This window comes from Eschrichtius robustus, chromosome 20 (genome assembly GCF_028021215.1).
Source record: "Eschrichtius robustus isolate mEscRob2 chromosome 20, mEscRob2.pri, whole genome shotgun sequence".
Lineage (NCBI taxonomy): Eukaryota > Metazoa > Chordata > Mammalia > Artiodactyla > Eschrichtiidae > Eschrichtius > Eschrichtius robustus.
The window spans coordinates 5,628,073-5,649,254 of NC_090843.1; the positions used below are offsets into that span (position 1 = coordinate 5,628,073).

At 47.4% G+C, this 21,182-nt stretch overlaps 3 protein-coding genes across 6 annotated transcripts in view; 1 reads left to right on the forward strand and 2 right to left on the reverse strand.

Moving 5' to 3' along the window:
• SLC39A11 (solute carrier family 39 member 11) overlaps nucleotides 1–526 on the reverse strand; it is a 422,853-nt gene extending 422,327 nt beyond the window's left edge. Inside the window, exon 1 of the mRNA XM_068531048.1 lies at nucleotides 433–526. The gene's annotated coding sequence lies outside the window, so the exon portion shown is untranslated. The remainder of the gene's footprint in view (nucleotides 1–432) is intronic.
• On the forward strand, nucleotides 1–13,725 carry COG1 (component of oligomeric golgi complex 1). 3 transcript variants are annotated; one of them, XM_068531045.1, is made up of 14 exons: nucleotides 1–354; nucleotides 3,497–3,741; nucleotides 3,877–4,058; nucleotides 4,203–4,373; nucleotides 6,674–6,830; nucleotides 7,481–7,691; nucleotides 8,068–8,859; nucleotides 9,399–9,545; nucleotides 10,014–10,175; nucleotides 11,033–11,160; nucleotides 11,632–11,740; nucleotides 12,185–12,294; nucleotides 12,375–12,453; nucleotides 12,914–13,725. In XM_068531045.1, the coding sequence occupies exons 1-14, from the start codon at nucleotides 40–42 to the stop codon at nucleotides 12,914–12,916; spliced, it is 2,811 nt and encodes a 936-aa protein (XP_068387146.1). In that variant the 5' UTR covers nucleotides 1–39; the 3' UTR covers nucleotides 12,917–13,725. The 3 variants fall into 3 exon arrangements, with proteins under 3 accessions (XP_068387146.1, XP_068387145.1, XP_068387144.1); XM_068531044.1 differs by having other exon boundaries at nucleotides 12,917–13,725; XM_068531043.1 differs by having other exon boundaries at nucleotides 13,526–13,725.
• VCF1 (VCP nuclear cofactor family member 1) overlaps nucleotides 12,554–21,182 on the reverse strand; it is a 16,866-nt gene continuing 8,237 nt past the window's right edge. For both annotated transcript variants that reach the window (XM_068531053.1, XM_068531052.1), the window contains one exon: nucleotides 12,554–14,980. In XM_068531053.1, coding sequence (XP_068387154.1) covers nucleotides 14,794–14,980 — 187 coding nt within the window. In that variant the 3' untranslated portion in view covers nucleotides 12,554–14,793. The remainder of the gene's footprint in view (nucleotides 14,981–21,182) is intronic.

Here is a 21,182-nt window from a genome sequence, read left to right on the forward strand (position 1 = left end):
CGGGCGGAAGTAGCCTGCGGGGCGGCTGACGGGTCCATCATGGCGGCCACGGCCGCCTCCACCGCTCTGAAGCGGCTGGATCTGCGGGACCCCGCGGCGCTTTTCGAGAGCCACGGCGCGGAGGAGATTCGCGGGCTGGAGCGCCAGGTTCGGGCCGAGATCGAGCACAAGAAGGAGGAGCTGCGGCAGATGGTGGGCGAGCGGTACCGCGACTTGATCGAGGCGGTCGACACCATCGGCCAGATGCGCCGCTGCGCCGAGGGGCTGGTGGGCGCCGTGAAGGCCACCGACCAGTACTGCGCCCGCCTCCGCCAGGCCGGCTCGGCCGCGCCCCGGCCGCCGCGGGACCCGCAGGTCAGCTCCGGGCCCCCACCCTCCGGCCCGGCCGCTCCCACCACCGCGGGTCGGTCGGCGCCCCCGGCGGGGCCTCACCTGCCTCAGGAAGAGCCCCCGCCGCCCCCCTGCGCTCGGCTCCTGGGGGGACGCCCGCGGTCCTTCCCTTGCTGCTGACCCGTTCTCCGCGGTCCCTCGGCCGTCTCCTCGGGAGCCTTCCCGCGCTTCCGGGCCTCGCCCCGCTCACCTCACTCGTGGGGTCGCCGGGCTTCTCTTCCCACCTGAGATGGAGACGCCAGGGGTCTCTCGCTAGACAGTTCAGCTCGTTCCCTGTATCACGTTTCCTGACACTGTTCCTGGAACAGAGTTTTCCCGTGTTGACACCGTCCCCCCAAGTCGTTCCTTCCTTCCAGCCCCGCCCCCACCCCACTCCCAAGAATAACTCCCACGGCCCCAAAGAGCTCTGCTCCCCTCTGTGGGAGTCGCTGGAGGCTAGTAACCAGCCATCAAGCTCTCGTCTTTTAATAGCGGAACATTTTCATTTTAAGGAACTCAGGTTATTCTAATCAGGTGATGCGAAGTGTTCCCCCCTGCCCCCCGCCCCAGACGCTAATGATTCGACCCCACGTGGAAGAATGCCGATCCTAATAGTGGAGCAGCCTTTTGTGCTCCTGAAGAACGTTGACTCAGGGTGGCAGAGTGAAAGGGTGTGGAGACTGAGAACGGTAAACACTTGTCCTTAAACCTGGGAGATCCTTGCAGCGACGTGGAAGAAGAAATTGCAGAAGTACAGTTTAGCTCCAGTTTGCAGCTTTTTAATACAGTCTGGGTCTTAGAAAAATGCAGGTCATTAGGCTGGGCTCACACGATAGAACCATAGAAGATTGGAAATTCTTCGCTAATTTCTGAAATGAGAGACTTCATCCCTCCCTAAGCTAATTTGTGCTGGCTTGTTTTTGGAAACATTTATTTTTATTCCTGTTATATCTTATTTATTCTCAGTCAAACCCACAAAAATTTGAGTGCCTTCTGTGTTCAAGGCACAAAGAATCAGAATTCTGCTCTAAAGGAGCTTACAATCTAGTTGAGAAATTAAATCCATGGAAAGTTGATGAGAAAAATGTAAACAATTTAGAATAGCAGAAGAAGACATTTTAGGATAATGGGTGATTGATTCCCAGAATAATTGTGTACATTTACCATAAGAATTCTGAAGGAAGTCACTTCAGGCTCGGGTCCTTCTCAGTTAGGAGAGGCGTTTAGGATAGATGAGATTTGGAATAGGGGTCTGGAGTATGTAAAGACAATTAAAACCAAGTATCAATTTGATTAAAGCAGGGTCGGTCAACCTTGGTGCCATTGACATTTTGAACTGGATCATTCCTTGTTGGAGATGCTTATCCAGGGCATCGTGGGTTGTTTAGAAGCATCCCTGGCTTCTTCCCACTAGATGCCAGTAGCACTCCTGTCCCCTACTGTGGTAATCAGAAATGTCCCCAGAGATTGCCACGTGTTCCCTGGAGGATGAAATCCTCCTCCTCCCCACACTTGAAAACCAATGGATTCAAGGGTCCCTAGAGGGACTTCCCTGGTGGTCCAGTCTTAAACACGGGTTAAGACTCCGTGTTCCCAATGCAGGGGGCCTGGGTTCGATCCCTGGTGAGGGAACGAGATCCCGCGTGCCGCAACTAAGATCCCGTGTGACACAGCTAAGACCTGGCACAGCCAAATAAATAAATAAGTTTTTTTTTTTTTTTTTCTTTTAAATGGGTCCCTGGAAGAAAGCAGTGGAAGGACAGGAAACCCTTGACCACCAGGCTAAGATACTAGGCAGTAAGGAACCTTTTAGAACTGAGCAGAGATACGATCTAAATGGCCTGTGAAGAAGGTTAACTTGACAGCAAAGGAAAAGGATAGGTTGGAGGGGACAGAGAATGAACACGGCGCAAGCGAAATGTTTTTGGCTTCACCGAAGTGTGAGATGATGGTGACTTGCAGTAGAATCATGGAAGTGGTAGCAGAAACCTAGGTTGTAGGGGCTTCCCTGGTGGCGCAGTGGTTGAGAATCCGCTTGCCAATGCAGGGGACACGGGTTCGAGCCCTGGTCTGGGAAGATCCCACATGTCGCGGAGCAACTAGGCCCGTGAGCCACAGCTGCTGAGCCTGCGCGTCTGGAGCCTGTGCTCCGCAACGAGAGAGGCCTCGATAGTGAGAGGCCCACGCACCGCGATGAAGAATGGCCCCCGCTTGCCGCAACTGGAGAAAGCCCTTGCACAGAAACGAAGACCCAACACAGCCAAAAAGAAAGGAAGGAAGGAAGGAAGGAAGAAGGAAAGAAAGAAAGAAAGAAAGAAAGGAAGGAAGGAAGGAAGGAAGGAAGGAAGGAAGGAAGGAAGGAAGGAAGGAAGAAAGAAAGAAAGAAAGAAAGAAAGAAAGAAAGAAAGAAACCTAGGTTGTAGAGATGTCGACAGAACCATCAGAAGGACATGAATTTCCTGGGATCTGGGGGCAGAGTGATGATATATGTGAAGATATTGAGGGAGGTCAGATGGCTAAAATGTTTGGTAGGGAGATGAATTTAGTTTTAGATCACTGATTATAGAATAGCAGTGAAAGTTCCAAGGGGAGAAGTCTGGCAGCGGCAGAAAAGGCTCGATGGGGATTCGGGGCAGTGGCGAGGATCACAAGATGCGGTGGTGTTCTGCCGGGCGCTGACGTTTCAGGGAGGAGAATCGTGAAGGGAGAGGACAGACCGAGATGAGTGCAACGTGAAGATTTGGTGGAAGGTCGGTGAAGAGGAACAGCCAGCAAAGAAGCCCACTATGCACTCAGAGCAGCAGGAGAAAATGTAGGAAGGCCGAACGTCAAGCAAGGGAAGGGGAAAGCTCACGCGAGGGGCAGTGCATCGGCCCCCTGATACCCTGTCTGTGCGATGACCAGATTCGGTTCGCCCCTCCATGGGACGGAGCAAAGGTGCAACTGGTGGGAAAAGCTTGACTCCAGTAATTCTGCTACACGAACCTTGGTGCCTTGCTGAGCGGCATTGAATCTGGCTTCATGAAAGCTTTGTACCCCCCAGATACCCCATTACTTCTCCCCTAGCCGGCCCCACGCTGACCTTGCTTTTGTTTGTCCTGACTTAGCTCTGTGCCTTTCCCCGCAGCCACAGCAGCCGTCCCAGGAGAAGTTCTACAGCATGGCTGCCCAGATCAAGCTACTGCTAGAAATTCCTGAGAAGATCTGGAGCTCCATGGAGACCTCTCAGTATCTCCACGCCACACAGCTGTACCTGCTGTGCTGCCACCTTCACAAGCTGCTCCAGCTGGATTCTTCTAGTTCCCGATACAGCCCTGTCCTCTCCCGGTTCCCTATACTCATCCAGCAGCTGGCGGCGGCCAGCCACTTCCGGTAAAAAGACCTTCTCTGGTGATGGCCGTACTCCCCGACTCCAATTTTATGGAGTGTGTCTCCTTTCCTGAGGTACTGGGGTTCTTCTCCCAAGATGTAAAAAGCTCCCTGTGACCTTTGTCATCCTCTCTCTAGGTCAGCCATCCTGCACGAGAGCAAGATGCTGCTCACGTGCCAAGCCGTGTCCGACCAAGCTGTGGCCGAGGCCCTGTGCTCTGTGATGCTCTTAGAAGACAGCTCTCCGCGCCAAGCCCTGGCGGACTTCCTGCTGGCCAGAAAGGCAGCTATTCAGAAACTGCTCAACCAGCAGCACCACGGTGGGTGTGGCTGCTCTCCACCGTTTGCGCCGTAAACACGGGGATGGAGCAGGCCAAGCTGAGGGAGGCCGAAGCTTCCACAGCGTTCTCTGTTTCTAACTTTACTGAAGGAGATTCTTAAAAGAGGATGGTTTCTTCTCGTAGGTGCTGGTGTCAAGTCTCAGATTTGCTCGTTAGTGGAGCTGCTGGCCACCACTTTGAACCAAGCTCATGCCCTTTTCTACACTTTGCCGGAAGGTCTGCTGCCGGATCCATCCCTGCCATGTGGCATGCTCCTCTCTACTCTGGACAACGTCACCGGCCAGCATCCTACTGGTGAGCTCTTAGCCAACCTCTTTTATTTTCTGGTTCATTCATTTACTGAGCATCTGCCATCTGCCACCTACTGTGCTGGGCTCTGGGGATACAGCAGTGAATTGGACAGATATGGACCCACTTTCATGGAGGTCAGAGTCTAGTGGTAGAGGCAGATGTTGAACTTGTGGATATGCAGATATCTGCTTAATATCAATATTGGTCATTGCTGTAAAGGCAGAGTACAACTTGACTTGGTAGCATTGAATGGAGGGACCAAGGCCAGAGACTTCCTTGAGGACAGGATATTTAAAGTGAAACCTGAAGGTTGAGTACGAGTTAGTCAGGCAAAGAAGAGAGTTCCAGGCAAAAGGCAGAGGAGGTGCAAAGGTCCTGAGGCAAGGAGGATGTTAGTATATGTGGAACTGAAAAAAAAGCAGGGGAAGCTGAGGGGAAGTGGGTGAGGGGAGGAGTAGCATGAGAAGACACGTGGCCAGTTTATCGGTTGGGACCAGAGAATACAGCGCTGTGTGAACAGAGCAGTGGATAGCCTTCTAGGACCTTCTAGGCCTGGTGGTCCTCCTGTTATATGTTCCCGTGCACCCTGTACTTTTATTTGTCAGCATTTGTCCCAATTGGAATTAAATGCGTTTGGCTTTTATGTGGCAGTGGTTCCCCCTGGAGCTGGAGTGGACGCTGAGAGCTCACCATGAGCCAGGTGACAGACGATGGGGGCAGTAGAGATGGAGCTGATTGGGCAACTCGGACGTGTGTTTAGCAGACAATTTGGTGAGGGATTGGCTGCGGAGGGTGTGGAAGGAAGGGATTCAAGTTTACTAGAAAGGAGTTTTTTGTTTTGTTTTGTTGTTGAAGTATAGTTGATTTACAATGTTAGTTCCTGGTGTATAACAAAGTGGTTCAGTTATATATTCTTTTTTAGGGTTCTTTTCCATTATAGTTTATTACAAGATACTGAATATAGTTCCCTGTGCTATACAGCAGGACCTTGTTGTTTATCTGTTTTATATATAGTAGTTTGTATCTGCTAATCCCAAACTCCTCATTTCTCTCTCCCCGCCCTGTTCCCCTTTGGTAACCATAAGTTTGTTTTCTATGTCTGTGAGTCTGTTTCTGTTTTGTAAATAAGCTCGTTTGTATCATTTTTTAAGATTCCACTATAAGTGGTATCATATGATATTTGTCTTTCTCTGACTTACTTCACTTAGTGAGATAACCTTTAGCTCCATCCATGTTGCTGCACGTGGCATTATTTCATTCTTTTTTATGGCTGAGTAACATTCCATTGTATATATGTACCACGTCTTCTTTATCCATTCATCTGTCCACGGACATTTAGGTTACTTCCATGTCTTGGCTGTGGTAAATAGTGCTGCAGTGAACACTGGGGTGCATGCATCTTTTCAAATTAGAGTTTTCGTCTCTTCTGGATATATGCCGAGGAGTGGGATTGCTGGGTCATGTGACAAGTGTATTTTTAGTTTTTTAAGGAACCTCCATACTGCTCTCCATGGTGGCGGCACCGATTTACCTTCCCACTGACAGTGCAGGAGGCTTCGACAAGGAGTTGGTTTGAAAGGGCTGCTGGCGAGTTTACTTTTGAAAATGTTGCCTTGGAAACAACTGAGACCTTGGAGTGGGAATGTGGGGTGGAGAGGCAACTGTGGGTCCAGAAGAGAGCAGTGAGCGGTCTGGCCGGGGAGACACACACACACACACACGGTGCGTCTGCAATGGCTGTTGTTTGAGGCCTTGGGGTGGATGACATCATCAGTAAGAGGAGGGGATGACGGAGGGCTGAGCCTCAGGAAACTCCGGAACTCAGAGGTCAGACGGAGGAGGCACAGCCAAAGGTGGGAGGGAAACGAGCAGAATGTGTTGACAGCCCTGAGGTCATTTGCAGACACAGATGTGTGTTAAACAGTCTCATTTCTGGCTTAACTGTATCTTTCAACGGAAGTTCTCCCAACGGAAGCACTTTCAACGGAAGTTCTACTTTTAAAATGCCAGACATTCCGTAGCCCTCATTTTTCTCCTTTCTCTTTTTCCCCCCATTCCTTTCCTCTCTGTCCTTTGCCTTCTCAACCAATAGGATGGCAGAGTTGGAGGGAAGCTGCCACACTCCCTCCCTGATGAGGGGAGGCATGGACATACTCTGTGCTTTCTTTTTCCCCCTATTTCAGGGGTCTAGTCCGGCTGCCCAGAGGAAGACTGGATGATTTTTGGAAATTCCTTCCAGGTCCTTTATTAATTTGCTGTTCAAAGGATGGTCCCGATTACCTCTCCCTTGGCCTTCTCCTTAGGAAAGGGCATTGGTGTTCTGCAGGAGGACATGAAGCTGTGCAGCTGGTTCAAACACCTGCCCGCATCCGTCGTCGAGTTCCAGCCGGCTCTCCGGACGCTTGCGCGTCCCATCAGCCAGGAGTACCTGAAAGACACGCTGCGGAAGTGGATCCACATGTAAGTAGCCAGAGCTTTCCTGGCGGGGGACGGGACCCACCCAGCCTCGCCTGTGACCACAGGAAGGAGGGAGAGCCGTGATCTTATGGCTGGTGCTCTGGGTCAGGCCAGCCCCACCTCAGCCGTCTCTCACTACCCTCACAGCGCTTAGCCCCCTCTGGGAGAACCAAGAGGGAATTTGTCTTTCAACATGTGACGTAGAGGATTTTAGACCCTCTTTATGTTAGAGTTCTGCCACTCCTATGCTTTTATTTAGTGCAGTGTTGTGTGTGTTTGTTTTTTTTTAATTGAGGTATAGTTAATTTACAATATTGTGTTAGTTTCAAGCGTACAGTAAAGTGATTCAGTTATACGTACATATATATATTCTTTTTCAGATTGTTTTCCATTATAGGTTATTACATGATATTGAGTAGTTCCCTATGCAATACAGTAGGTTCTTGTTTACCTGTTTTATATATAGTAGTGTGAATATGTTAATCCCAAACTCCTTGAAGTGTTTATATATTTATAAACACTCTGATACATAATAGATATTTACATAGTAGGACCCAGGTAAGAGGCCTCCAAGTGGAGTCCAGCTATTTTGCTTAGTAAAGGTGTGAAAACCACGAAACTAATGAAGCCCAAGAAAAATGATTTTGTTGCAGGTGTAATGAAGACATTAAAAATGGGATCAGCAACCTGCTTATGTACGTGACGAGCATGAAAGGTCTCGCGGCGATCCGGGATGCCACGTGGGAGTTACTTGCCAACGAGTCGATCCATCACAGCTGGGATGTGATCTGTCGGCGGCTTCTGGACAGGCCTCTCTTGTTCTGGGAGGATTTGATGCAGCAGCTGTTCCTTGACCGACTGCAGGTGAGGTGGGAAATCGCGTGGTCCAGCTGTTCGGTGGCCAATCCCGGTGTGATCTTTTGATTGCCTGGGGAGATTCCCGCCACTCGCTGAGTATATTCTTTCCCTGCCGACTTACCCCAGGGGTGACTCTTCTGGATAATGAGCCATAAAGATGAACAGATTCTGGTGCTGAAAACGAGGGCCAGGCCTCTGTCAGGTGGTTGGGAGCACGTGCATGTCCATCAGTGATGACGTTGTTCTCTGCCACCACCGTGCCACCTTTCTGAGCGTGGCGGAGAACACTGGATGTTGGGATAGATTGCCACTTAGTGCTCTGGTTTTGAGGTTTCCTGGAAAGAACTGGGATTTAAAGAACTCTTCTCTCCTTTGCTTTCAGACTCTGACAAAAGAAGGCTTTGACTCCATCTCCAGCAGTTCCAAAGAGCTCCTCGTTTCAGCCTTGCGGGAACTTGAAAGTAGCACCAGCAGCTCCACTTCAAATAAGCACATCCACTTTGAGCACAACATGTCTCTCTTCCTCTGGTCCGAGAGTCCCAGCGACCTGCCTCCCGATGCTGCCTGGGTCAGCGTGTCAAACCGGGCTCAATTTCCGGGCAGTGGGCTCTCCATGAAAGCAAAAGCCATTAGCCCTTGTGTACAGAGCTTCTGTTCTGCCCTAGATTCGAAACTCAAGGTGAAACTGGAGGACCTCCTGGCTTACCTTCCCTCTGGCGACCCGTCACCCCCCAAGGACGTCTCCCCCGCGCAAGCCAGGCACTGTGCCTTTGACAGATACGCAGACGCGGGGACCGTGCAGGAGATGCTGCAGATGCACTCCGCGGCCTGCGTCGGGCACATCACGGACTGCGTCCAGGCGGAGCTGCAGAGCATCCAGCAGGCTGTACAAGGGCAGCAGGACGCTCCCGACGGGGTCCAGCTACACTCGGTCCTTTTCATGGCCAGGCTCTGCCAGTCACTGGGAGAGCTGTGTCCCCACCTGAAGCAGTGTATCTTGGGAAAATCAGGGAGCACCGAGAAACCAGCAAGGGATTCTAGGGCTCTGAAAAAACAGGGGAAGGGCAAAACTCAGGAAATAATTCCCACGCAGGCCAAGTGGCAGGAAGTGAAGGAGCTCCTCCTACAGCAGAGCGTGATGGGCTACCGGGTCTGGAGCTCGGCGGTTGTGAAAGTGAGTGACACGTACACGTATTCCTTCTGTGCCCGCCAGGCAGTCCCCATTTGTGTCTCCTTTTTGTCCTAGTCTAGGCTGGCCAAGCTCAGTAAGGCCTTCCAATAGTAAGGGAATAACAATTCTTATTTCACACGGTTATTTTCATTTATCTCTGCCAGACAGCTCAAATGTAAAAACTTTTCCATTCGTTTTAGCCTACATTTTATAGACGGAAACCCTGGATTTTTTTCCTTCCATCTGATGAGAATGAAAGACTTTCTCCCTGGACAAGGGTCTCTGTTTTCTGCTCTTCAACCTAAATATCATCGTCTCCACTGGTGTCTTAAGAGGTGGCCCCTGACATCTGTAGGGTAGTTGGCAACCAAATCCCCGTTGCTGGCATCAGCAGTCAGTGAGAAGAAAAGTGATGTGTGCCACTCGCCATCCCACACACAGCGCAAGCAGCAGAAGCTGGTCTCAAGATGACTCGAGTAGGTTGAGACAAACTCCACAAAGGCTCTGAGTGGCCTATGTGGATATTTGCTTTCTATCACCAGGTTCTGGCTCATGGATTCACCCAGTCGTTACTTTTAGATGACGCTGGCTCAGTCCTGGCCACGGCCACCAGCTGGGATGAAGTAGAAATCCAGGAGGAAGCAGAGTCTGGCAGCAGCGTCACATCCAAGATCCGACTGCCTGTCCAGGTGAGCAAGGGCCACCACGAGGGGCCCGCCACTGGACAGGGGAAAGCCTGCTCTGTGGAAAGGACCGAGACTTGAGAAATAATCATTCAGCGTACAGCTTGTGAGGAAGGGCTGCAAGTAGTACGTGCAACTTTCTACTCTGGGGGCAAAGAGGGCGTGGGGCCAAGGAGATAGGAGACTGTTCGAGGAGTCAGTGCATGAGTCTTGCCTTTTGCAGCACAGACTCTGTGCCAGTTAGAGAACCACTCACCCTAAAGTGGAAGCAGCAACGGAAAACACGGTGCCAGGCCACCGAGGGAATGACAGCGGATGTCACTTGTATCTGTTCACTGGTCTGCTCTGAGAGGGGCTGACCGGAGGGGTCGAGGTCCTGGCGTATAAGCCTAGGTAGGGTAAATGAATCCACTTCTTAGCCCGTCTCGTTGCATTGGTGCAAGTTGGCAACTGGACATTCCTTTGTTCTTTTAGCCGTCCTGGTATGTACAGTCCTTCCTGTTGAGCTTATGCCAGGAAATTAATCGGGTTGGAGGCCATGCCTTGCCCAAGGTGACGCTGCAGGAGATGCTGAAAAGCTGTGTGGTTCAAGTAGTAGCTGCCTATGAGAAACTCTCAGAAGAAAAACAGGTGAAGGTAGGTGTGTGAATTTTTTCCCATTAAAAACAAAAACTGTAGCTTTTTCTTGGGTTTGGGCAGTTCACACCCAGGATTCCAGGTGATAAGGACCACTTGCCCCGGGCTATCTAATCGGTTGTGGCTTCCAGCTCCTCGACTTTAATCACACCCATTCCCAAGGGTCAAGCTGGTCATCACTGAAAAGGCAGTTCCGTACCAGTGGCGAGGATGAAAGCCTCAACGTTTTGTAGAAAGACCTGCTTTCCAAGCTCAGCACTGCCACGTGGTCACTGCAGGCTTTGGGCAGATCATTAACCTGTTTCCTCAGGATGCAGCGGGGTCACGTGCGCTGCCTTGGTGGTGTGTGTGGGGGGGGGGGGTGGGTAGCGTGAGGGAGCGCGAACAGTAGCAAAGCACAGCACACCCGCGGTGGGGAGCTCCTGTCGCCCAGCCCTCCACGCCCTCAGTGCTCTGCAGCCCTCTGCCTTTGGTGCGTACTCCCATTGCATTACTAACATTTTTAAGACAGGACCAACTCCTGACTTGCGAAGGAGTTCAGATTAAGTCTTCTCTCCTGAGTTTCCTCAGAAGGCCTCTCCTTCATGCCGGGAGCTTTTTTCTTTTAAAATGACTGTTTACAGCACCTGAGACCTTTTTTTAAGGGCCGGGTCTCTTCCCTGCCATTAGGTTTTTAGTTTTGTTGAAGACCAGGTATCTTACATAACTTATTTTTGTTGTTAAGAGATTAAACTGGCCTTCTGAGTATAAAAAGCTTCCGAAATAACCAGCTGAAACGCAGCCAAAACCTGAAGCTGTTTATTCTCAGATAACAAGTCATCTCCCTTAATGGGTGGGGACGGGAAATTCATTTGCAGAAAGAAGGTGCATTTCCAATGACCCAGAATCGGGCACTGCAGCTGCTTTATGATCTGCGTTATCTCCACATCGTTCTGACGACCAAGGGTGAAGAGGTGAAAAGTGGCCGCAGCAAACAGGACCCCAGGTAGGTATGCTCACCCCCCACTGCATCCCTTCCAAACCTGCGCAGCCCCTTTCTGGGAAGCCACCGGAGTCAGCCTCACGTTGCCCATTAGTTGTGTTTGTTTTCAACAGTAAGGGCTCATGTTACCAGCAAGATAAAGAACGACCACCTGCTGGATAGATTCCACAGTCAAGTGCAGTAGGTGGAATCTCATTCCTCTCTTCTGAGTCAGCCTACCAACTGTGGGGTGTAATTTGAGCCTCCGGTACCCTCCCCAGAAACAACCTGGGGAAGTTGTGGACTGGACTTAGACATCCCATCAGGTGTAAACTCCTGAGGATCATTTAAGCTCGATGATCAGTGACAAGTGGGGCTAAGCCAGCAGTTAAGGAGAACAGACGCAGTTCCAGGGTTTCTCTAGCATTAAAACACCCAAAGATTGGTTTCTGTCCTACAAAACGTGGAGAATGACCCACCCAATCCTTTTTTCAGAGTTGAGAAAGTGGCTGACTACCTTGAAGCGCTCATTGACCCGTTTGACCTGGACGTTTTCACACCGCACCTCCACGGCAACCTCAACCGCCTGGTGCAGCGGACTTCTGTAAGCCCGGGAACTCGCTCACCATGAGCGAAGCGCCACGGGCTCAGATTACAGCACAGACCTGCCCAGCACATAATGCTCCAGGACATAGCGGGGAGAGGGGCTAAGACACAGAGCTGAGTTTAGTTACAGGGGCCGAAAAGAGGATTAGATCAAACCTCAGGGCTGAGGCAACCCTGGGATGACCCCTTTAGTTGTGAATAAGGACTATTCAGGTTTTATCAAGGCCTCAGAAAGAGGAATACAATCAAAGAGCTATTCGACTCGGAGATTCTGACCTGTGGGCAGTGATGAAAGTGATCTTGGAGCATTAACACACTCAAAAGAGCATCTCCCCAAAAGGATGGTTAGAAACAAAGTAGTGATTGATTACCGACAGAATTTTCTTTTAAGCGGACAGTTCAACACCCAGCCTATTACCGTGCTCCGTCTCTCGTCTGGCAGGTTCTCTTTGGATTGCTGACGGGTACAGAGAATCAGTTCACCCCCAGGAGCAGTACGTTCAACTCCCAGGAAGCCCATAACATACTGCCTCTAGCATCAAGTCAGATCAGGTAATGATTCTGAGTGGTTCCTGCTGGGGCCCCAGAGCTTCCTGGTCCTTCTCCTGAAATGCCCTCATCTTGCCTTGGAGGTTTGGACTTCTTCCACTGAGCATGACAAGCACTCGAAAGGCCAAATCAGCCGGCAGAAGCATCGAAACCAGAGCCCAGGTTAGTGCACAGAACGAGAGGTTCATCCCCATCCATCCTGCCCCGTCTCCCACCAGACCACCCGATCAGCTCCCCTTTAAATAACCAATAAAGAACCAAATGACGGGATGCACTAGTGCTGCTTTTAATGGCGGCGCAATATAGAAGTACAAGGTGTTACTAGCTTGAGCTAATAAGAGGTTTTAAGAGATGCCCACTGACACTATCAAGTAGCCTCATAAGAGAAATGTATCTCGGGCTGCCAAGGCTGTAGCAAATACACAGGACGGGATGGAGAATACTTCTTGTGTTTAACAGGGTAAGAGAGTTAACTGCTAACCCTTCACTATGTACTTATTTGGAAAAACAATTGCTTTGTTCCAGTGATGGCTGCACCTCTCATTTCTTAGTTGGGTGGGAAATACAAGGAAATGTGCTTTCTCAAGTTTACATGTTCTTGTTAACACACGTTTTGTTTCAGTAGGCTGCCATCCGTTAAGCCTGCGGGAGTCCTCCTGGGTATTTCTGAAGTGTGTTGTGTACGCATGTGTCTGAGAGCTCCAACAGCTTGCCTCCTTCCAGCATTTAATCCTTGTTTGCTTTCTGATTAGACAAAATATTCGCCAGGTATCCTTTCCATATTCCCTGCCATCAAACCCAGTAAGATCCAAAATCCTCGTCAAACATCTGGTTTTAAAACTTGGGAGATGGTAGTAAAAAAAAAAAAAAAAAGTTTTTGCACAAGCCTCCCACTCTGTAAGCCCAGGCCTGTGCTGTACCTTTCCCTCACAACTCTCCGTTTCTGCTTCAAGTAAATGACCTTTCAGCTCTACCCGCATGAGAGAAACAAACCATGGAGAGAAGGTACACGTTTACCCTCTTCCTACCGTCCTCAGCTTCAGATTTTACTTCCGTCACGTACTAAAATCCCGTTCTGCCCGTGTCCTTGCCCAATCTGGTCTAAGCAGAGTCCCCTTCTAGAGCTGTCCGTGCTTCTCAGATCTGCTGTGTGTGCCGTGTGGACCCCAAGCGGAGTGGAGGGCGAGCAGGCCGGGGGCCCAGTAGACGCTAAGGCACTTTCCTCTGCGCACAGCGGCAGGCTGCTGTCCGCCCGGCACTCTCCCGAGCAGACGACCCGACGCACGCTGGCTCCTTGTTCAGACAGCTTGTCACCGAGGAGGAGGACTCGTCTGCGCCCTCACTGTTCAAACTTGGGTGGCTCTCTAGTATGACCAAGTGACACGGGACAGTCCGTCTCTCTAAATAAATACTCCTGCATTATTTCTTCCAGAAGTGCCTCTGCTCATTTGTTTCTAAGCCACACCAGTCTTTCCAGTTGCCGTGGTGGAATGGGGCCCCCTGGTTCCCGTTGGGGGTTACTTTAAGCATAAAGTGAATCCTTGTCCAATAGTTTCACAACACTTGTGACTTCAGACACCAGTTCAGAGAGCTTACACCGTGTCAGCCTTCACCAGCGCCTTAATTCTCGACACTACAAGGCGGAATTATCAGAGAGCACACACAAGCTGCTGCTGGACAAGTCTGTGAATAAGACAAAGTCATTTACGTATTCCTTGACTGTCCGAACTGAGCAATGTTTTCTAAGTCTGAGATGTAGGCTCTGGAGGAATAACGGTAACAAGTTTATCTGGGGATCCAAGGGTCTGAGAGACCTTCTCTCTGGAAATACAAATATATAACAACGAGAGAGGACGGTTATCAGGGCGGGTGCTGACTTCATACAGTCTGACTGCCATCTGGTGGTTCTCCTGTCACAGAGGACAAGAGTACTTTCAACAGGACATCTACATACTAAGAGGTAGTATGGCAATTAATGTCAGTGCAAGACTGAATCAAGCTTTCTATGTTTTGGAAAAAAACTTAGGTTTTTTCATGGAAAGTAGATACTCTTTACTAGTTTATTGAATTTAAAAAATTGAAGATCCCGCGAAATGAAAAGGCCTTTTTACAGAAAGTAGAATTTCTAAGTGACAGATCTGGAAATCAGTCTGACTTGGACAAACTATGGATTCAACACGCAGATGAGATTTCCTCCTACTGCTGACTTGCCCTGGATTTGATACCCACCCTCAAAAGAATCCTATAAAAAACTGCTTCAAAGCCCCTTTGAAATCGCAATAGTGCAGCAAAACCACAAGTAAACAACGGCCTGTTAACCTGTTATTTCAAATATAGACTGAAAAGCCAACAGGCATCTTTTTGTGCAATTTTTTTTTAAAACATCGTTAAGTTGAAATATCAAATCTGCGCAGCGCGGTCCCTTCACAGAAGGCAAGAAAGTGCCGGCACATCATGTGGGAGGCCGTCCTCGGTGCTGCAGGCTGTGAAAGTGGGCCTCCTTCAGGGTCTGGTTGATGTGGAAGTACGGGCTTTGGCACAGCGCGGACGGCGCGGGCGCGGGCTGCGGGCCGTGGGGGCTGGACCGGGCGGCGGGGTGGCTTGAGCTGCTCTCCGGCCCGCTGGCCCGGTCCGGGCTGTTGACGCTGCTGCCGCTGCCGCTGCTACCGCCACTGTCACTGCTTGAAGACTGGAAAGGGGGGAAAAGACACGGCGTCACAGTTAGGCTGTTCGGGGTCTTAGGAGCTTAACGGGGGTTTAACTTCAAATACCCTCTTTAGGACTGCTTTTCCTATTCAGTTTGAGGAGGATCAGCGTGAAAACACACGCTGGGTTTTAGAGTTTACAAAGCATATTCACTAAGATATTTCGTTCCGTCCTCACACCTACCCTGTGAAGTCCAGTGGGGTGGTGACCCAACACACACCCCCAGGAAGAGGCAGGGTCCGGACTCCAGCACGGGCCCTCCGACCGCAAATCCCTTCCACCACATCTTAATTCCTTTACGCATCTTCCCTGCTTGCTTTTACCACGCATTCCAATCATTTCCAATAATCACAGAAGGGAGTTCTCAGCCTCCAAAGGGAAGCGTCAGTCATTGGTACAGGGTATGAAACAGGTGTCCTCATAACAAGTAAGGTGGCTTCTGGGCACAAGTGAAAATTTTGACAACTTTGTGGTTATCACCTGATGGGCACAAAACTGTATTCTCTGAAGGCAGAACACATATCCTGAAAGACTTTTTAATTGAAGTATAGTTGCCGTACAATATAAGTTACAGGTGTGCAATATACTGATTCACAATTTCCAAAGGTTATATCTCATTTATAGTTATTATAAAATATTGGCTATACTCCCTGTGTTGAACAGTATATCCTTGTAGCTTATTTTATACCTAGTAGTTTGTACTGTCCTGAAAGACTTGAAGAATATACTTCTTGTAGAGTTACATTAGCATTTTTGCAGTTCGGTATGTGTATGCATGTGCATATGTGCACACGTGTGCCTAATTTTCTGTTTAATATCCCTAATGTTACTTGGTGTCTTAGTCATCTTGAAGAAGCTACTCAGAGTTCCCTGGTAAGAGTCACTCTCAGAAATCGCCTTCCTTCCGACGCTAGGATCTTAAAAGGGAAGGCAATGGTAAGGATGGATCCTTTTCCGAATTACAGTATTTGACTATTTCTAATAAATGGTAACCCCAATAACTTGATTAACAGTACCCTTCTCTATTTACAACTCGACACAATGTTGTGCTGGAAGGAATCAATGCATGAGACACTTAGAATTCTAGAGGCTAATGATCTGGTGTATAACTTTTTAAAATTTTACCCTTTCATACTTCTCCATTTATATTCCCTTATACAAAAACACTAGTTTTGAAATGCCTGCTTACGACCGTGTGAAATCTACATGTAAGGAAAAAGACTGGCAAGAAACAGATCATAGTAGTTAGGTTAAAATGGAGGGATTATAGTTGGTGATTTTTTCTACCCTTTACTGCAACTTTTTGCAATGTGGTTATTATCTATTTTCATTATAAAAGTAAATGTATAAATAAAATCTTGTTTCCAGATGGATACTTTAAAAGTGATTTTTAAAATACTAGTTCTATCCATTTTTTGATCAAAAGTTATACCTGACAATATGTACATAAATAAACTTATCTAAAATGGCAAAGAAAGCAATGTTCACGAAAGGCATCCAGTCTTAACATTTAAACCAAGAATTATCATGGTCCATAGGTCATTTGGAGGCACTTAAACTTAAGAGGTCACTTAGCCCACTGCCCGTAGGTAGTAGGAGACAACCTATCTATCTTCCTAAAAAAAAAATTCATGAAAGCATTATAATGGGCTGAATAAGGTCAGATGGCAGGGTTAACAGCAGCAGCAATTACATTTACTTAAAGACTTAAGTCAAAGCCAATTCAAAAACAAAAATTGTGTTCCATGAAAGTCTCCCCCAACCTAGCGCAGAAACAGCTAGAACTGCCGCTGGCACACCCGGCGAGGCCGTAACTCGGTGACGAGCAGTCACTACACTGGGTAAGAGGCCCACCGCACAGAGCACTCTGTCTCCTCTTAGTCTGTTGTCTTTACTGTTTCTCGTTACAGGTACTGTCTGAGAATTCAGGCAAGAACTAGAATCAGTTTCTAGTTGGTCCAGTTTCCATCTCAAATTACATTTATTTCACACTGTTAACAGCAAAGGTGACACTATTCTGAGAAAAGATAAAAATTCTTTAAAATAAACAGGTTAAAAAAGATTGCTGTACAATAACTGTTAAAAAGGAGAGAGAGGGAGACAAATACACCTGCAATTTCTAGTCCATTTTAAGTATCTTGTAACTCAGATTTTTAAAGACACGTATAAAAATGTTTAGTGTGGCCCTGCTTATAATAGCTAAAAATGGGAAACAACCTAAATGTCTAAAAATAGGGCAACTGGGACTTCCCTAGTGGTGCAGTGGTTAAGAATCCGCCTGCCAATGTAGGGGACACGGGTTCGAGCCCTGGTCCGGGAAGATCCCACATGCCGTGGAGCAACTAAGCCCATGCGCCACAACCACTGAGCCTGCACTCTAGAGCCCGCGAGCCACAACTACTGAGCCCGCGTGCTGCAACTACTGAGGCCCGTGCGCCTAGAGCCCATGCTCTGCAACAAGAGAAACCACCGCAATGAGAAGCCCGCGCACCGCAACAAAGAGTAGCCCCCGCTCGCCGCAACTAGGGAAAGCCCACACGCAGCGACAAAGACCCAACGCGGCCAAAAGTAAAATAAAATAAATAAATAAATAATTTTTAAAAATAATTAAAAAAATAAAAATAGGGAAACTGGTTAAACTATGGTATATGTATATAAAGTGTAATACATGAATTATAATCCATAACGATGAAATTCTATTCTGCTGGTAACAGTGAGGATAAGAGATGTACATACACCAAGGTAGAAAGAGATCTCTAACATCTTTTTTATAGGTTACAAAACAACGTATAGTACGTCCACTGGTTTTTAAAGTGTTTTCTTTAATGTATACATATATGTACACCAAAATATTCTGGAAGGATATACATGCCAAAATATTTAGAATTTGGACCTCCTCCTTTTTAAAAAAACTTTATTTTCTATAGCTTCTACAAAAAATACTTCTTTTGAGGGCAAAAGACAGTCATGAGTAAGAGAACCAAAGAGTGCTACTACAAAAGAGAGTAAGGTCTCCAGTCACTCGTAGCTTCAAGACTGAGACTTAAAGAAAACATCGACACTGTCAGTAAGATTTTAGGAAGGCCGTCAGCCTCCCGTGACAGCTTAAGAACCCCTAAACTGCTTCAGCTGACTCTAGCAGACAGCAAGCCGACGATGCTTTTAGACTAAGAAGAGAGAACCTATACAGAGCCTGGGAATCTGGGTGAACGCACTTTACACGTCAGTTTAATACACATAAAACGTTACACCCTACCGTCATTAACGGTAAGAAAAATACATGTCTTTCAAAGGTGCACTGGTTCCTATTTTCATCCTACTCAGACCGGTCTTGGCATTGTCGAGCGGCTTTAGGGAATATCTCACCATCTACGGAAGGACAAGCAGCAAGCAGCAGAATAAAAGAAAGCAGTGCAGCGTGCTAAGGGTGACTGTTCTGTGAAACTTCTCTTCAGTGATGCACAGGTATATCTGGTATGTACTGGGTCACAGAATATGGCATTTCTGTGGGACCGGATCAAAAAGTTCGAAAGTTACTGAAATGGGTCTTAACGCTGTCAGCCATCAAAGTGGTCTAACTTTGTGGGATAAAGGAAAGACCATTATTTCCTTTTGACCCTAAAAGCATAAAACCAAATTTTAAGTCTCTATCAGAGCCTTAAGATGTATGAAGAAGTAAATCGTTCTGTCTTATAAAACCAAAAAACTCGAGACGGGGAAAAAATTGTATTTCCCCTGCTTAGTGGAGCTTCTCTGTATCAGATTGCTTGGGGGGCAGAGATGAAGAGAAGGGAGAAGTATTAGAAAGAGTTTTCAGGAGCCTTGAGAGAAGGTAGAGCAGATAAAGGCAGAAGAACACGCACCGTCTTTAGCAGAAAGAATACATATAAATCATGGAGCAGAGGACAGACAAGTTGAAGTTCATTTTCTTAGTCCAAAGGGCTCAAATCATACAGCAGAGGTAAAGAGCTCCTGACCCCTCAGCTAGGCCTGCCCTGAATTTTACTTTCCCAGGGTGTGAAGTCAGTTTAAGAGAGAGCCCATTTATACCCATGGTAGAAACAAAATAGCTCTAAAGACACTTTCTACTAATAACCTTTAGAAAGTCCCCCAGGTGGGATTGTTACTGAGTCTCTGCTTCATAAAAAGAGAGCCAGAGTATATGTGTATATTTGTTACCTAGAGTTGGATGCTTTCTGTTAGTTAGAAAAGCAGATCAACCGCGTATTTTATTTTCTTTCCAGCCCCAGCTTCCCCTCACATCCATCTCCCCATCCAGTGGTGCTTTTAAATTTACGTGAGCCTCAAAGGAAAAAAGAAATCTTGCTCATTGTATTACACACTCCATCCCTGGAGTCAGAATGCAGTTCATCCTAAGGCCACTGCAGAATCTGAATTAAGTGCAAGGGATGATCCTAGCCAAGTCTATCAGAGCTTCTAATGTAAAACTCTGTGCTTCCAAAGTGCCCAGTGATTTAAGAGAGCTCCAGGTCTGCTAATACCAGTGAGACCATAAGACTCCAAATGCATTCAGTGGGCTAATTAAAACCACTTTCTAAATATGCGAGGGAAGAAAAATACAGGTGGTCACTTTTCTGTGTCAGTGAGTAAATGGCATATCCTTACAAGATAAAATTGGACCACGTCATCTGTTTGAAGTTTCTGCCTAAAAACATGTATGTATTCTCATTACTAAACATAACTTTCAGGTTCAATATGAAACTGCCTGGGGTAGCTTTCCTTGCTGTGAGTTGATGCAACACATTACCAATATTTCGAGGACTTGAACTGTGAGCAAGGTTTCTAAAGAGGACACTACAAATCAGGTTAGCTTTCGAAAGGACTGTTCCTGCATTTGAATGGATCTTTTGAGAAGTTAATTTCAGAGTTAATTTGCTACCGGGTTTTAAACACACAACCTTAACACCTTACCCCAGAATCTGCCAAAACAGTTTTGTCTGTTAGGCTGGTCCTACTACTAGGACAGATTAATGATGAGAATGAACAAAAACAAAGAGTGTTAAAATACCTTCTTTAAAAATTATGCTAACTATTCCCAGGGTCACCTAAATTCAGTGCTTTAAAAAAAAAAAAAAATCACCTAATATACTGCCAATTCTTATCAGTTAAAACAAATGGATTTATAGAATCCTAGTTTTAATGATACATGGATTCCCCTGGTTCTGTAATGTTTTAATCTGTCATGCCTCTACACCCCAACTAAGAATACCCTTGGGATTTTAGGGTTATGCCATCAAAGATTTTCCCTTCTAGTAGAGACAAGAAAAAAGACAGAGGCTGTTCCAATTAAGCCACCTCTGTTTTATTTCCACATCTTCTCGCTCTCTACTTGCTGTTACTTCATAGTGATCTAAAAAATCGAAACGGTCTTGGTAAGTTAAAGGTATTTTTAAAAAGTTGGGATCTTCATATTTTAAAAAGGTACTGCTTTTGTTCACTCAGGTAGCAGTACTTCTTATAAGGCATATACCTGCATACCAGAAGCCAGATTTACTGGAAGTGTCTAATGTAATTTGCAGATAAAGATATTCAAGCTGAAAATAAAGAGCATTATTCCTACAAGTAAAGCTACAATTCAAACCAAAACGGCCAGACTAAGAAAATGGATTTAAATAAGTTAAATCTAGCTAGTTTTTACCCATCCAATACCTGTCTGAGGTCAGGGAATGGAGCTACCTTTGTAAAGGACCCAACAGGAAGATGCAGAGTGACAAATCACTTCACTCCTTGCTCACCAGAGAGAAAAACGAACCTGCTTTAGACATTAACTACCAGGAATCATCTAGAATGGCTTTCAAAAAACTTTTTTAGGGCTTCCCTGGTGGCGCAGTGGTTGAAAATCTGCCTGCCAATGCAGGGGACACAGGTTCGAGCCCTGGTCTGGGAGGATCCCACATGCCACGGAGCAACTAGGCCCGTGAGCCACAATTACTGAGCCTGCGCATCTGGAGTCTGTGCTCCGCAACAAGAGAGGCCCGCGCACCGCGATGAAGAGTGGCCCCCACTTGCCGCAACTAGAGAAAGCTCTCGCACAGAGACAGACCCAACACAGCCATAAATAAATAAATAAATAAATAAATAAATAAAAACTTTTTCATTCCTATACCTGTAAATTATATCTCAATTTAAAAACCAGTATCCTAAGGCTCACAAGGCATTAAATC

Excerpts from the sequence above, each read along its gene's own strand:
- COG1 (XM_068531043.1), top strand. The coding sequence starts at position 40 with ATGGCGGCCACGGCCGCCTCCACCGCTCTGAAGCGGCTGGATCTGCGG. Across the intron at positions 4,059-4,202 it reads GCTCAACCAGCAGCACCACG|GTGCTGGTGTCAAGTCTCAG; the intron begins GTGGGTGTGGCT and ends TTCTTCTCGTAG. Across the intron at positions 12,454-13,525 it reads GCATCGAAACCAGAGCCCAG|CGGCAGGCTGCTGTCCGCCC; the intron begins GTTAGTGCACAG and ends CTCTGCGCACAG.